This window comes from Chrysoperla carnea, chromosome 4 (genome assembly GCF_905475395.1).
Source record: "Chrysoperla carnea chromosome 4, inChrCarn1.1, whole genome shotgun sequence".
NCBI lineage: Eukaryota > Metazoa > Arthropoda > Insecta > Neuroptera > Chrysopidae > Chrysoperla > Chrysoperla carnea.
In genome coordinates, this window is record NC_058340.1 from 57,628,249 (window position 1) to 57,645,397 (window position 17,149).

General features: G+C 28.5%; 1 protein-coding gene across 1 annotated transcript in view; it reads right to left on the bottom strand.

The window, feature by feature from the left end:
• The window catches only part of LOC123298815 (hemicentin-1-like), an 807,179-nt gene extending 794,394 nt beyond the window's left edge, over nt 1-12,785 (bottom strand). The window contains exon 1 of the mRNA XM_044880912.1: nt 12,668-12,785. Within this exon, the coding sequence (XP_044736847.1) occupies nt 12,668-12,758 (91 nt within the window). The 5' untranslated portion in view covers nt 12,759-12,785. The remainder of the gene's footprint in view (nt 1-12,667) is intronic.
• Nucleotides 12,786-17,149: the final 4,364 nt, after the last annotated feature.

Sequence of the window (17,149 nt, forward strand, 5' to 3'; positions counted from 1 at the left end):
AGTTTACTCTACCTAAAATATACACATAATATAATGATAATCATAATATATTTTCCATTGATTTCTGTTATGTAAGCGTTATTATCAGTAAATATTATTTGAATACTGATTATTATGCATATAATGTTTAAATAATATATGTGTACATTCTTTACAAGGTGTCTCAGCCAGGCAGAAGGATGTCAACAGTTCTATGACAAATTTACAGGAATTTTTAGTTTTTGGATCCGATATACCATCAACGAGATACGACTTTGCTTGTAATTTTGATATAATTTCTCAACTAATATCCAAATTGAAATTCTAAATAGCAAACATGTAGAAAATAAAATCTGGCACAATTTGTCTTTCTTTAAACTTTAATGCACACGGAGATATTAAGTTAGAAAAAAAATTTGATTGTAGTATATTTTATTTTCTGAAACTTTGTTAAATCTCTATATATTATAAATGTGAAAGTAAGGTTGTGCGTTTTTTTTTTTAATTATTCGTTTACGTTTTCAAAAAACTACTCAACAGATTTGAATGAAACTTTACAATAATATAGCTCCTACATCAGAATAAAATATAAGCTATAATTACAAACATATAATTTAAAAAAATTAAATTTGTGTTTGGAATTACACTGTGTCATCTATGAATATCATTTTAAAGCTAAATTTCTGTAGCAATTCACTATTTACTAGATACAATTTATGGCCATATTTTCTGATATACAAAATGAATTATGACTGTTTTAAATTTAAAAAAGAAATTCAAAATTTTACAAATATATTTTATCAGTGGAATGGGATAAGTGAGAACAAGGAAGGTGGAGGCTGCAACGCAGTGGTCTTTACTTTTAAGCCCAGTAAAGCGGCTGGGAATATATAGTAACAAATATAAATGCTAAATCACAAAGCTATTTTGCTAATGATAAAGCGTATTCAAGAAGTATAATAATGGGGGTCAACTTCCGTTTTCAGATATCTGTCTATAACAGAGGCCTCCCACATCATTTTTTTAAAATCTTTATTCAACTGATTTTAAACTACATCCAATATACAATTAAATTTTTATTCTGTGGGTAGAGTGAGTTATATCGTTCTTATCCAAGCGACGACACTGTAATCAATTTTACCACTCCATTAATTATAATTTCTCACACTGTCGCTGCCTGGATTCGAACCCGCAACCTCCCCGTTAAGTAGCCGAACATTTTAAACACGATTTAGATCGCTCGATCACTGAGCCAGGTAAGATTCAAGAAATATAGAAAAACTTCTTGATGTAAATTCGATATAGAACTGTTGATATTATTCTATGTGTTATTATCCGGAACCCTCTGTATATATGTATTAATATTACCATATTGAAGAAATATGTTGTTATCTCACTACCTACTACATATATAATATAATGTAATATAATATAAATGCAGTTTACCACGTCAGTAATTATATTGGAATCAGTAATTTATATTTTATTATAAAATCTGTCTGTAACTATATATAAATATATCTGCACTATATACAACCAATAGTTAATATATGTTATATATATTACATACAATTCTATTGTATTTCTAGTGCTGTGTATTGTGTTGTGTATATAATAGTTCAGCTATTACCAACTGTTTTCGATCTAATAACATTCAGAATTCATTCATTATATTCAAATATAAATAAATATGTGAACTATAGTTATAATATATTTGTATTTACAATTTCTAGGATACTGTGCAGTGTTGGAATTCAGCAATTCCATGTATCGTCTACATGAATGTCGCAAAAATTGATTATTCCATTACATTTAGTACATTTAGTCCATCTAGTACCATTGAGATATGAATACTTAGATAACCCCAGGGTAGCAAAACTCGCGATATGCGTAGCGAGAGAGAAGACTGTCAGTGAGGTTTCCCTGTGTCCTCGTCTGATACATATACTTATACGTAATATACTGACTATCGTATATAATAAGTATATATGTACATATGTTTAATACAAGAATAAAGGGGAACTCACTAGGAGTCTTACGGGCTACCTGACCCTGGCGTTCTCTATCTGCATTATTTCTCTACGTTTAGTACACAATTCGATCGTGATGTCAAAATTGTTAACATAACCTTATAGATTCTATTGATCCATTTTCATTTATTTTCGAAAACTCAATGTACAAAATAATATACAAATATTAAATTTAACGCTCTCTACATTCATTTTTGTAAAAAGTCTTTTAACACATGATAATAAAGTGTCATAATCTTATGTACTGCTAGCCCATGAAAACGTGTTTTGGGTGAAATGACTCACCAGGAATCATGTTGAAAAAGATGCTCCTATAGGTAAAAGTATCCTAGTATCCTCCTATATGTCGGTTTTGCTGCGTACAGGTGAGTACTGATGAGAATTATGCAGGCACAAATGGAAAGTTGTGGTGAAGTATTTTTGTACAAATTTATTCCGTATGTTAGAGCCTTATACAAAAATGACGGAGTTATGGGAAGTTAAAAAAATTTTTTTTTTTTGAGAGCTAACAATGTTTTTACTTCCAAAATGTTATATAAGTAGACAATTTACTAAATTTAGTGAATGAAAACTTATGTATAGTTGCTAAATTTCAGCTTCAGCTATCAATAAGTATAAATTTCATATAATGTGAATGAAATAGTATAAATTATAATTTTTAAGCAATCCTGATATATTATAAATCCTAATCATGATCTGTTATAAATGTGAAATTTTATGAGGATGTAACATATAGGAACATGTAACATTTGAGAGTTACAATAATTCGGTTATTTTTTTCTTTCAATTTTGAACGAGCTTCTTAAAAACCCTATTATATGCTGGCCATGCTTACCTTTTTACATAATTTAACGGGTTGTTAAATTATTCAAACCAATTCTTATCGCTATATTACTCTAGATATTTCCCTATATATGTTTTTTTGTTTGGATGTTTGTTTGTTACGCTTTCACGCACAAACTACTGAATGGATTTGAACGAAACTCTACAATAATAACTCGAATACACCAGAATAACACATGAGCTATAATTATATATTTAAAATTTAAAAAAATTAAATTTAGTCTGACATTTCACTGCGCAATCTATGAGCATCATTTTGAATCATAAATTAAAGATTTCTGTAAAAATGGCAACAAGATACAATTCATGGCCATCTGTTCATGATATACTCAATGAAATATGACTATTTTACGTTTAAAAAAAATGAAAACTGTATCTAATTTACCTGTGTAAAACAATCCTTACCTCTATTTCGAGTGTTATGGAAGAGCGATAATTGAACGCAAGAATGATGAAGGCCATAACAAAGTGACGTGTTTAATTTTAAATTCAGTGAAGCGGTTGGGTATCAAGCTAGTATTACATAAACGACAATGTTGTTGTATTCAGTCTCTTTTACTCTTCTGTAATGTTTTATAGACATGTACGTATTTTATGTCTGTATGAGATTATATGTACTTGCTTGTATTGTATTACTTTATAAAATCAATTGAAATATACTGCATAATTAATCAAAATTTGTTTTTAATGAGATAATTATATTTTAACGATAATATAATTATTATTATTTCATTCAATAATATGCTTCCTGAATAATATTTCTCTGTGTAGAGAGATTGACTGTACTTAATATAACGTAACGGATGTATTAAATATATTATATATATATATATATTTTTTAAGCTGACTCTGCTGTAATAATTTACAAGGCCCTAACTTCAATTGTTTTCCGAATAATTTTTTTACCTTTTTCAAATCCATCTAAGAAAATTCACAACTTTTCCAGTTTGGAGTTAATCAATTTTTTTTAAGGTAGTTTTAATGAAATTATACTTTCTATTTTAACTGAAACATTCAAAGCTTTGTCGATGCCAATTTTAAAGCTTCCACCTGCACAAATGTTTAGTTTTTGTAAAAAGTTCCAAAAAGCCTACTTGATCGAAATTTACGCATAACTATATCAAATTGACAAATTCAATACGACGTTTACTTACAAAATCTCCCAATTCGTATTTCTTTCTTAATCCAAAAAGGAAACAAAGAAAAAAATTAGAACAAAAGACAATTTCAATTACTTCGAAAAAACAAAACTATTCATAAGAAGATATTCGAACAGAGATATCCAAAATTTCATTTTTATAAATAGACAAGAGCGTAATTCAAAAAATAATACGATAATAAAAATAATCTAATAAAATCAAAGTATAACACTAGACGAAAAATTTTACACGATTTGTAATTTTATTGATAAAATTTAACCTACTTTTAACATACCATTTTTTTTCTTTTTACTGAAAACAAAGTTGGTTGGAGGTGCCGGTGACAAGAATCCTCAGGGAAAAACTATGAACAACATTTATATATATTCAACTAAAAGAACATTGACGTAGTACAAGGTAATTATATGGAATTACATTGTTCTCATAGATGTGTTTTTCGCTCTAAAATTATCAACTTTTCTGTGGTATTTAATGTTATTGTCTCTTTTATTCACAGAGATTACAAAAAAATGAAGTTTTTTTATTTTTTTTCATCTACTCTCATGCAAATAAACTTAGGTAGGTGTGACGTACATTTTTGTGAACTTATTTGCAACAAGTCAAAAATTTCTGTGGGTGTTCTCAGATAGTGAAATAACAGAGAATGGGTTGTTATTTAGAGAGCCGCCCTTTTTAAGTTCTGATCCGATTAATTTTAAACGGACCCACAGCTTAAAATTTGTGCATATTTTATAGATTTCTTATTCAAATATAATGACAATCGACTCTCCATCACCGATTTATATCCGACACTAAGCAAAGCGATGAATAAATAGTCCAACCTTCAAAAATTTGAATTGTGGGGCTATGTGGGGCTATGAACACGTTGCTTTGTTGAGTATCGAACGAGTGTTTTTAGTTGCAGAGTGTCGATACTTTTTCGTTAGAATAAAACAAAAAGCAAATATTAATTAATTTTATGCAGGAGGTGCTATTTTAAACTTACTTCAAAAACAAAACTGAATCCAGAATTTCAAAAACTCAACTGTCTCAATAACACAGTTTGTCACTTTTGTTTTACTATCTAACGGCTACCGGTACACAAAATTTGGACTTGTTGCAGATACCCTACCTCGTTTAATCTCATGATAACTTTTGTCCCATATATGGGACTAACCACTCGATAATTTGAAAGTTAAAAGATAAAGTGAACCAAATAGTTTTTCAAAACTTCGTGTAAATGTCCCATAATATATCATACTTTGTGATTTTTTTCATATTTGGGACAAAAGTTACCAAATGTTGTAATAATGAACATAGTGGCTAGATATCATGACATTAAATAAACTGTATACATGAGTAAATTTAATGCAAGGTGAGTGGGAAGGAATAACTAAATGCTATGTGAGTGGGAATGTGGTTGAAACGTAACCAGAAAACTGCTTTAAGCACACGAGCACAACCAGTTAATTTGTTCTCACCGATATAACGAAAGCTTGAGAAATTAATTTTTCCAATAAAGTATAATTGACAAGCTTTAATTGCAAGGATTTTATCCTATTTTAGCCATTTCCAAGCAGTCAAACGCTAAAACCTTAAACTTCTAAGTACTCTTGACTTAATAATAACGTTTTTCTACCACGATTGTCTAACATCCCATCTCATATCTTTTATTCTTCAAGCGGAATAATACATAGGAGGAACATACGTGAAAAGTGAAATAATGGATATTGGACGTAGGGAACCTAAAATTAAAATTAGTTAGAGTTCTCTGAATGAAAGAATCTTCCAAAGAGAGAATTCCAAAGGGGGATATATTTTCTCAAAATTTGAAAAATGATTGCATGTAATGAATTTTAAAGTAAAAAATTTTGGGGCGAACAAATCAAATTTAATGAGTTGAGATATCGCAATTTTTTTTATGTTCGTTTTATGTTAAAATTAATTTTGTTTATTTAACATGCACATTGTTATAAAATCTATAACGATATAGAAGTGAATTTATCCTAAGGGAATACACTTTTAAATACAGTGTGGTATTAAAGTATTAAAAATTTAAATAATTGGTCTCGTGTTGAAAAATATATAAAAATATTGTACCCGAAAAGTTTTTTTATTATGAATTTTGTTTTGTTCAACTTTTTTTAAATTATATAGTGATGAATTTCAAGTACTTTCCATGACACATTTTACACATTTTTATCATAAAATCTATATTAAACAATCTATCAACCTCCGAAGAGGAAAGTTATAATTTCTCATTTGCCGAAAATAAAATTCAAAATTAATGAATTCGAAAACAAAAAAAATTATTCGTTCGAAACTTAATTGAGATGAAATTGGGTAGATAATCAAGATGACATTTTGATCCAAATTTCTTGGAGATATATGCATGGCCACCTAGACTAAACACCTTGTAGATAGCTAGTGAAACAAGCTTTTTAAACTTTTGACGTGCCATCTCCACATTGGTCTATCCATTTCTTTTGTAGCCGTACGCTATCGATATTGTTATTCCATCGACGGGTCTATCACTTTTTCTATAGATATAACAGAATAAGCGCCTTAAAAATAAATTTTTGACTCCTAGGCTATATTTCTAATTTTCAATTCCATTTACTAGGTAAAATAACCTAGAGTATATAGAGATATATCGAAATACGAGTGCTACCCAGATGATTGTTCCGATCCATTATGCAAGATTATTAACAGTATATACTATTTAGATTTCTTTATTTTTCAAACTCTATGGGCCTCTAACCAAGACTGCCATGGACATAGTCTTGACTTTTTTTCTATTTTGCCAAGAGTCTTTTTTTCAAACTATTACTTTCTTATCTATCACTTTAGAATCCATGATAATTGTTTATATAGCGCAAATAACATATTATTCCTCAAAATAACATTGTTTGTCACAAAAATAAATCTGTGTATTACGAAGAAAAATTGAAATAAACAAATCAAAGAAAAACCTACAATAAAAATAAAAATTACTAAAGCGTTTCATAGAATATGACAACAGCCATACTATAAAATAGGGGAAAGTGTTGTACCAGGAATCTAAAATTAGATTTATGTTTCCATACTTTCAGGAAATAATTTCTCTTTGTAACACCATTATTCTTACTATACATTTTTTTTTTTTTGAGAATATAAACAGCTTCAACACCCTAAAAGTCCCTTGCTCTGTGTGCCCTTTAACAGCTTCAACTAGTATTTGTATTGACTCAGAGTAAATGAGACTTCTTTTTTCCAAGGGTATTACGTTAACATGGCGATGTATCAGAGGAAAAAATAAATGTAAAGTTTAGTGGGTACCACTTATCTTGTATCTTTATCATGTATATTACGTAGCCTCCTGAGCATTTTAACTGGTTTTTAAAAATGGCATATGATTAAGCAAAATATTACTAATAATTTTTTTAGAGTTTGTTACCAATTCTTAAACGGTTTGGATTGGCTGTTTATTTCTTTCCTTGCTTGTGACCTCACAAATTTTTAACCATTCTTCATATAAGTACTAAAATACCTTATTTATATTTCAAAGAGATAATACCATAGAGCCATATAGACATAGAACACGCAATAAATGAATTATTGACCAAAGTAAGAGAGGTAAAAAGAGACAGAAATTGTAAACGTATAAAAGATGCGTATAAAATAGATGAAGACACGCCTACTTTACATGTCATAATCTGTCTCAATACAGATACACGCGCCTACTTTATCTGTTATTACTGGAACAAAGTTCCTAAACGCGGCTTACCATGGTGACCAAACTGGCATAATTCATCACGTAACAGTGTGACATATGCTTTGTGTGTCTGTGTATGTCATATTCATAGCATCCACAATATGTTCACCTACTTTATATTATTTTTATTTATTATAGTACACGAATTTGGCATTTTTTTTACTATTTACACCCAAAACTAGTTATGTGACTATGCTTATGCATATGCGTAACTTTTTTGGACGTAAAGGAACTTCGTTCCTAAAGCGAGCTCCACGACCGCAATCCGTTTCTGTCTCTCTACAACTATACGCGCCTTCTCTCTACAGCTATACGGGATACTACACATTACCCTAATATAAGTAACTATAGAATAGAACAGTAGAGCATCATATTTCAAAATTATCTTTTTCTTCTATCATTTTTATTTTAAAATGAAATAATATTTTATATATCTTATATTTTTCCCATTTATTTAAAATAACACTCTAAAAAGTTATAGTATATACAACATATAGAATAAATATATATCGAAAATAAATATATATATATATATATAAACGAAAAATATATAAACATCATTTCCTGTTTCCCATTTTAATGCTGATGCCACGGCAAAAGGCAACTGAGATTTAAATTATGGAAAGATGAATTCTTTAACAAAAATACATGTTATTCACCTCACCGTATAATGTTTACATAAAAACAGTTCATTGTGTATTATATTTTAGAGTAAAAAACCCATAGCTTTTCATATTTTGAAAAAATTAATGCGTTTAAAATTATTTTCTACTGAAGATGATTTTGTTGTCTCATTTGAGTTGAACTTGTATCTTCTAATTTTGCTCAAACTATTGCTCAAAAATTTTTATTACCTCCTTTTGCACGGAAAGGGAAAAGATGAGAAATGTTATCATTAAATTTTATATAAAGTTTAGAAGCTTACCAAAATTTTAAAAATTATTTTACAACAAATTTAAAACCACTCGAAAGCTTGTTCATTTTTCTTACAAATGAGCTTCAAAAAATTCCACACGAGCTTTTTGGATCAAAATATTTGCTTTCTAAGAAATATTGACACTTCTGGATTTAAAACCTGTTTCACATTTCTAAATCACTGATTTTTATTAAAAATGAAGGATTTAAGGGCAAAATGATTAAACAGTAATTTGTGAATAATTTTTAAACCAAATTAAGAATAAAATGTTTTGTAAATCGTTAATTTAAAATTTTATCATGTGTCTTTCAAAGAGGGTAGCTGCAATTCATTCTTAAATTTTTTTAATTTTCTTGGTTGTTTTAAAATATAACAGAAAAATAAAAAATAATTCCTGCTTGTGAAATAACAAATTACATCACAATGACGTCAACACTTTTTTTAAAGCAATGTGAGACTTCAAAATCATCTTGATTAAATAGAGTTAATAATATAAAAAAAACCATTTAACAGGAGGGCGTAAGTTCATTTACATCATACACTATTTAGCTACGCATCATCGTAATGATTTTCTTCTTAAAAAAGATTTAAAAGTTAAATGAAAATCTATTCAAAACCAAAAAACATTATTCTTACTGTCATAAAAAATTATGTTTTCTGTTACAAAGTTAATCGTCTATGAAAAAGAAATTCACTCCTAAACAACATGTGGTAGTCACAACACATTGTCATGCGAAAAAAGGGAACACTTAATAACTTTTTTATCGTTTGATTGACAAAAAAGGTTCAATACTTTTGTTGCATTTTAGAAAATGGACACAATTTGGGTTTTTTAAATTATTGCCTTTGTACTTTGTGGGTTCTTCAAGTTTTTATTGCTCTATACACAAAATTTGTGTGTTGCAAAATATTCACACAATTATCATATTGATACACTGTAAAAAATTACCTTCTAGTTGCAAAATAGAAACAGTCAAATAAGCACATTTATTTCAATCCTATAATTTTCCTACTGTGTACAATAGCACTTATATTTTTAGTTCAAGATTTTTATGACTTATATGTTGGAAGGCATTACCTTCCAGAGGTGTTTGAGCTTAGATCTTTAATCTTTAAAACTCCGGAATGGATTTCGATGCGGATTTTTCGAATAGATATTATTGATTCAAGACGAAGGTTTTTATGCATAATACATGCATAATATAGTAGAGTAAGGGGTTGAAAGGGATGTGCTTCAAAAACTTAAAAATTTGTGCATCTGTTAAGCTCAAATATTGACAAGATATACAACCAACTTCAAGGAATGTTTTTATCTATTTTTAACAATCGGGCGGTATAAAGGTGGAGCAAGAAAGTGGCGATGAATAATCGAATATTTTCAAATATATCCAAGTGGGGTATCAAACAAAAGAGCATGACGTGTACATTACTGTAGCCCCTGTAAGATATGGAGGTAGGGGTGAAAGTGGGTATGTTGCTCAACAAAACGGGTAGTTCACAGCTAGTAGATAATATGGTAAAGCCTGCAAATTACATTTTTTTCAAAATTTTTGAGTTGAGTTGATCATAGCTTTAGAAACCAAAATGCCACCAATTGGTACACACGGCTAGCAACAAAAAATCTAACCGACTTGTATAAATTGTAGAATAAAGAATTTTTTGAGTGTAACCTTTTTTTGCATGGCACAGTCTACTTTTTCACACAGTTCTTCACAAATGTAATACAGTAATGTACATCACCCTTCTAATTGACAGTCATTCAATCATGAATATCCCCTACACAAAATACTAAAAATATCTTCGTGGTAATACAGGATGATACAATGAGGAAAAAATGTCAAAAATTAATCCCTTATATTATTTTATTAAGATTACTCTGCTTTAATATTTTATGGATTACCGTGGCTTATTCGTAAATGCAAGTTCATCGATAATATAAGTGAACGAACATTATATTTGTTTTTGGATATCCCTGGAATCAACAAAGAAAAAGAGCTGACGTTTATACCCACAGAAATTCATGGCTACAACTTTTGGCCAGTTTATAGAAATTTCATTTCAGTTACAACTGTTACCACAGAACAGTTTGAAGAGAGAATTTTCTGCCATTCACCTCGCCTTTGTTCGAATCAGAATATTTTACCACCCTCGATTTTTTTATAACATCCTAACATAAATTGATTGATGAGCATATATTAAAATTGACAAGGTTAGTGCGTTCTTAAAACAAAATTATTTGAAAACGATTTTATAAAAGCGTGCACCAAGGCAAGTTTAGACTTGTGGTTGAACGTTTTTAAACATTACTTTCAAATTTTCATCTTTGATGATGAAGTTTGTTATCTTCATGAATGTAGACGAAAAATGAATAAAATTTTTCCATATCTACCTTGGTTTTACGAAATATCGAAAGCTAAATAATTAAATAAAATTTTCAATTTTCAATATTATGAAAATTACTTCAGATATCAAAACTTTTCGTCTTATATTGTCAAGTTATAACATAATCATCAAAATTGAAAAAATATATTTTTTTATTTTGTGTTCCCACTACCGTATTCATACATTCTTAATTAGTTGGACACTACGGATTTTTTCATATAATTTAATATCAATCTTCTACGTTTTTCCCATAAGACCAATGTTAAATATGCCTACCTTTGAAGTCCTTTATTTTCAAAATTGATTTAGACTTAGTCCAACTTCTTGTAAAAATTATTATCCAAAATTGCCCTGGCGCTCGTACAAGCTTAAAATATTATAATTCTTAAAAATAGAAATATATCAGATTAGAAATACTTTAACGCGTTGAATTCTTTTTATGCCCTAAAATGAACAATATTGAATATTCATCCTGTACAAAAGGATACCTTTATACTTGAATATAAAATGGTAGATGCTAGAACCACTTCATGAATTATTTAAGCCCAGCATATAAAATTTAATGTTACTTTACTTACCATGTGAGATATGCATGTTGTTGTGTATACCTAGCTCCATATATGGATGGGTATTATCATCATTCACCCCAGAGAATGTTATCTTGGGAATTTAAAATGAAAATCCGTGTTAAGGGATACTGACGGGATGATACTCTTACTAATGTATAATATATACATACATACACCTAACAATCTATCCTTTCATAAAATTCATTGTAATTATCATAGATAGAGGTAGGTAGGTATGTATACCCTAAAACGATGAAAATCAATTTTAGATTGTAAAACAATACTTATCTCAAGTGGTTATTACCATGTGGTCACTTAAATTGATTCGTGGTTACAGGTTTAGTGTTTATCTTATTAGATACGTAAATTATATACATACAAATAGTTCCATTGTACGTACACTGCTAGTGTTTAAAATGTTATTTTACTAGCTGTGTCCAAAGCTATGATGTGTGACTTTTCGAATCAAGATGTAAATTTAACATATCTTGAAATATCTTACTCAGTCACAAGGCTTAGTATAGTGATAGTCTAGAGCTTCAGAAAGACATATTCTACCTTTTAATGCGAAAAAGGGATATTAGAGGGTAAAATAGGGGTTAAAATGGGTGTTCTTCAAAAGCATAAAAAGTTCTGCGTCGATTTAGCTCAAATTTTGGCTCGATATACAACCAGCTTTAAGGATTGTTTAATCTATTTTTAACCTTCAAGGGGTGGAAAGTTGGGACATCAGAGTGGGGATGAACATTCAAATATTTTCAAATATACCCAAGTGAGTATCAAATAAAAAAGCATGACATGTATATTACAAAACTGCAGGCCCAATGCAAGAAGATATAATGGGAGGCTGAAAGTGGGGAAAAACGATAGAATATTTCCAAGTATACCCAAGTCCGATATCAAATAAAAGGGCATGATGTGTATCATTAAGTCGGGTATGCGTGACTCACACATAAAATTATTTTCTACTTTTTAGTACAATAAAAGCTGGCCCCTTAAAAAGTATTTTTTATAAAAATTTTTTTAAATTCTTATAATAAAAACTCTTTGCTTACCTGGTATGTGTGCTGAATATGTGGTTGGTATAAACACTATCACCAATAAACTGAAAAACACTAAAAGTTGCCAACTTATATGTAGTAACATATGACTGTGATAATTTTGTCCATTTAAATAATATTGTGATGAATTTCTACGATAAATATAATCAACTACCATTTTGCGCTTTGTTTTAAACATTGTTTATATTTGTTTATTTTTAACTTTTTTTACACACTTATAATTAATTAATTTTATTTTTAATTAATGGATATATTTTTTGGTTACATTTAAAACACTTTTTTTATAGGAAATGTCACGAACTTTTAAGTTGTTTATTTTATTGTGTAGTTTAAACCTGCAACAAAAAGAAACAAAAGATTTAGTATTGAAAATTACAAATTGAAGAAATAATGTTTGTGCATTCCTTGATAATGGAAGAATTTATAATTTAAGTAAACGCAGAGTGTTCTTAGCTGTGATTCATGTTAGTTAAGAGTTTTGTACCCGAAAAAACTAAAAAGTTGGCGATGATCTTCAATCGATTCAGTTTTTAAAAGGCATGACATATAATTTTAACATAAAATAATTACAATGGAAATGAGCGGTCAAATCAAAATGGCTTCGTGAAATGGTAAAACATAAGTAAAAAACCCGCATAATAGACTGGGATTCACATCTGATCATTCCTATTATACGGCTTTTTTACTTAATTTATAAATATTGACGGAGCCCTAAAGTATTTCGTGTATTTCGAAAACGTTTCAACAAACAAAAAAAGTTTTAGACAAAATTTGAACAAAATTGTACTCCCTACAACTTTTGTAACAAACTAGCTGACCCGACAAACTTCGTACCGCCTAACAGCACAACACTTTTTTAATTTTATAGAAATTTGTAGCTTTTAGATTTAGTAATATTATTAGATACACAGTAAAGATAGACGTTTACATTTAAATAGACATTTTACCACAGACAATTTACATTTTACCATAGACAATTTGTTTTTGAGTAATGTTACAATAGTATAAATATTGATAAATATTGACATTAATATTTGTACGATACTAACGTCACTCAATTGTTTTGTTTTCCCGGAACCCCTCTTCTAACACTTAAACTTTATGGTATAGTATTAAAGTTCAAATTGTTTCACTTTTAATTATTATTACGAATCTTCTGTGTGGGAATATAGAAAAGTGTTTTTTTTTTACTTTTTCAGGCATTTTTTACTCGAGATTTGCGTTTAGCAACACATTTAGCGATTCATTTTTATATTATAGATGTAAATACGGTTGAAGGCAACGGTAACGAGATATTATAAAAAAATTTATTTTTGCGACCTTTGACCTTGAATATCTAAGGACACGCTAATACTACAACGATGTATAATGCTATTTTTGGCTTACTCCACCAACCGTATTCATTAGTACCAAAATGTCCTTTGCACGCGAAAAGTTTATCTCATGAATGCTATGGATAAATGAATGGAGTCCAGTAAACAATAAAAAATTTTAACGTTAAACAATTATTTAACAACCCCATTAATAACAAAGGTAGGTATATTTATTATTGGTATAATAATAGCTGTATTATACCTACAGGATACATACAATATATTTATTTAGCTATTATTTTAACTACAAAAAAATATAGTGTCTCATAAAATTTTACGATTTTATTATAAAAACATTCAAATATTTAAAACACGCCACTTTAATAGCAAATACTCGATATTTTTTTACAGTGAAAACAGTTTGCCATAAAGTCACTATATAACTCTTGTATCTGAATTTATAACAAATTCCGACAATTAAAATTCGATATTGGAAAATTCCTATTTGAACCCTTCAAAACTTTAAAGTTTTGATGTATTTTGTCTTTTGGAGAATTGATAAATGGAACCTTGATATTAAAAAATTTTTACTGTACGAGTCATATTATGGAAATTTAGTTTACTATAATCTGCTATATATGATAAAAGAAAAGTCAATGAAAAGAAATACGTAAAAAAGTGACATAAGATTTTCTTCTATGTTAAAAAAGATTAAAAAGAGTGTATTTACAAGTTCAACCCACTTTTCAAGGGTTTCTGCGTTAAGTTTTCTGTCATGTTTTACAAGTTAATCTTTGTTTTAACAAATATACAAACGAAAAACTAGATTTCCAAAATTGCAATACTGAAGCCATGTTCAAGAACTCATTTGCATTATAATTTATCTTTTCAATCTTAATCTTAAATTTAAACAAAAAGGATCATTTTTACGTCTGTATAGCTGCATATTTTACTTGCATATTACTCTAAGACGACAAGAAATATAATAATTGCATATTACTCTAAGACGGCAAGAAATAGTTTCGATAACGTTATAAATGAGGTTCACTGTATTGAAAATCTTATTTAGCAATATAAGCAACCACTTTCCTCCCTGTCATATCATCTAATAATATTATTTATTTATACATAAATATGTAAAAATATTTTGCTATATCAAAAATATTATTATATTACCATATCCAACATTTATTTATACATACATGGAATAGAAAACCTATTGTAAAACCAACAAACAGTTTTGAGAGGTCTTTCCCTTCTGTTTTAGAAAGCATGTCCAATATCTTCTTTTGAAATCTGTTTTGAATGTTACTGAAATTTTAGACAACGAAATAACTATGAAAATTACAAACTAATTATATTCTCTAAGAATACTCATACTCATATCGCCCTTCTAAATAAATTTCGGAATCCGTGCTTTAAAACTTGAATATTCTACATCTCTCTGTATTAGGAACTGACAAATCGAGGCACGCAGTCTGGTGGTAGAAAAATAAACTATTAATGGGTTACAACTGTCGAGTAAATACATACTGTTTATATTAGCAATAAATTGTTTATAATAAATTCTCGATAAATAAAATTTAAATGGAAGTTGGAATTTTTACAGAACGTGCTAAAACAAAAATTAGAGTAAGTTGTGCAGTAAGAGTAAAGCAAATAAAAATTTAAACGTAGTTTTCCCATTAATTTCCAAAAGCAAGCGATCGTACAGTGTTATTAGAAAATTTTTTTAATAACAATTTTTTGTTACTACAAATATTATAATAATTATTTTGAAGTTAAATTTGTATAATAATAATAAATTAATTAAATATTTTATCGACAGTATAATACTTTGGGCATTAGTAAGATCTATAAAAATCTTTGTTTTTCCAGTTTCCAGACTGCAAACACTTTAGATTGTGAACAGATCATAAAATTATATTTTATTTCGCAACTAATTCTGTCTGCCGCTTACATAACATTCAATGTGACTGCCAGGTAATACCTGGTTATTATAATTATTCTGAAGTTGATGGATTTTTGTTTTTGAGTAAACACGCCTCATGTAATAATCGTTCAAAAAACGCCAACTTTAAAGCTTTGAGCATAATTTTTACGTAATTTTCATTAAAGTCTATATTAATTATAAATAAATTTTCATCAACAAACGACGAATAGAAAACGAAAAAGGTTTTTTTAACGTTTTTTTGACTGTCACATGGGTTAAACATTTAAAAGTGTAAGTTACTTTCCGACATGTTTTTTAAGCCACGCCTTCATGTCAGTTCCCAATACAAAATTTCTATTCATTTCAACAACAACAAAAGTTAGGAACTATATTCCTTTCGTACCATGGAACATTATACATGTAGCACTTACTTTTTTTATTTACAAGATACTTTTCTGAAAATCTAAGGTACTAATTTCAGAAGCCAAATACTTGTTTCATTCTTTAAAGAATTAATTATATAGCTACTTTTAATTTTTACTGTATGAAATAATTGTAGTTTTAGTTAGAAAAAGTCATATTTCGGATTAAATAGTCAACCCAAAACGTGAGTACATTAAGTTTGGTTTGATTAGGATATTTATTATGGCATAGCAAAAAATTGCATTGTACTTACTTTAAATTATCTTTGTTTTTTTTTTTTTTTTTACTTCTGTTAACATTCACAACTCAATTTTTTTAAACAAATTGACAGTAATAAAAAGATTTTTGCATTTTCTGAAAATTTATGGCAATCTGAATCGATTGAAAAAGTTTTAGTTTCCTAAGTAACGTAGATGTCGTTTTTTGATGTCTGTTGTAGTTTTTTCAGTTTTAACTCCCAAACAGGAATAACGAACATAGTTCCAAAATTTCTATCATATATGAAAGGATATCGTACATCGTACAATGAATTATATACATCGTACAACATTTATATATAAATACTACATACTTGTGTTGTGATATAAAACACCCACCTACAACAATCCAACACTATAAATATGAATTAAATCAATTTTATTACGATATCAACATTTTTACGAGCTAAAGAAAATATATAACACAACATCATCATCATCATCATGGTATCATCGTCAGAGTCACGCCAAACCGAGAATATAAATAAATAGACAAAATCATTCTACGTTCATTGCCATCCATATCACACTAACATCGCCATGCCATACT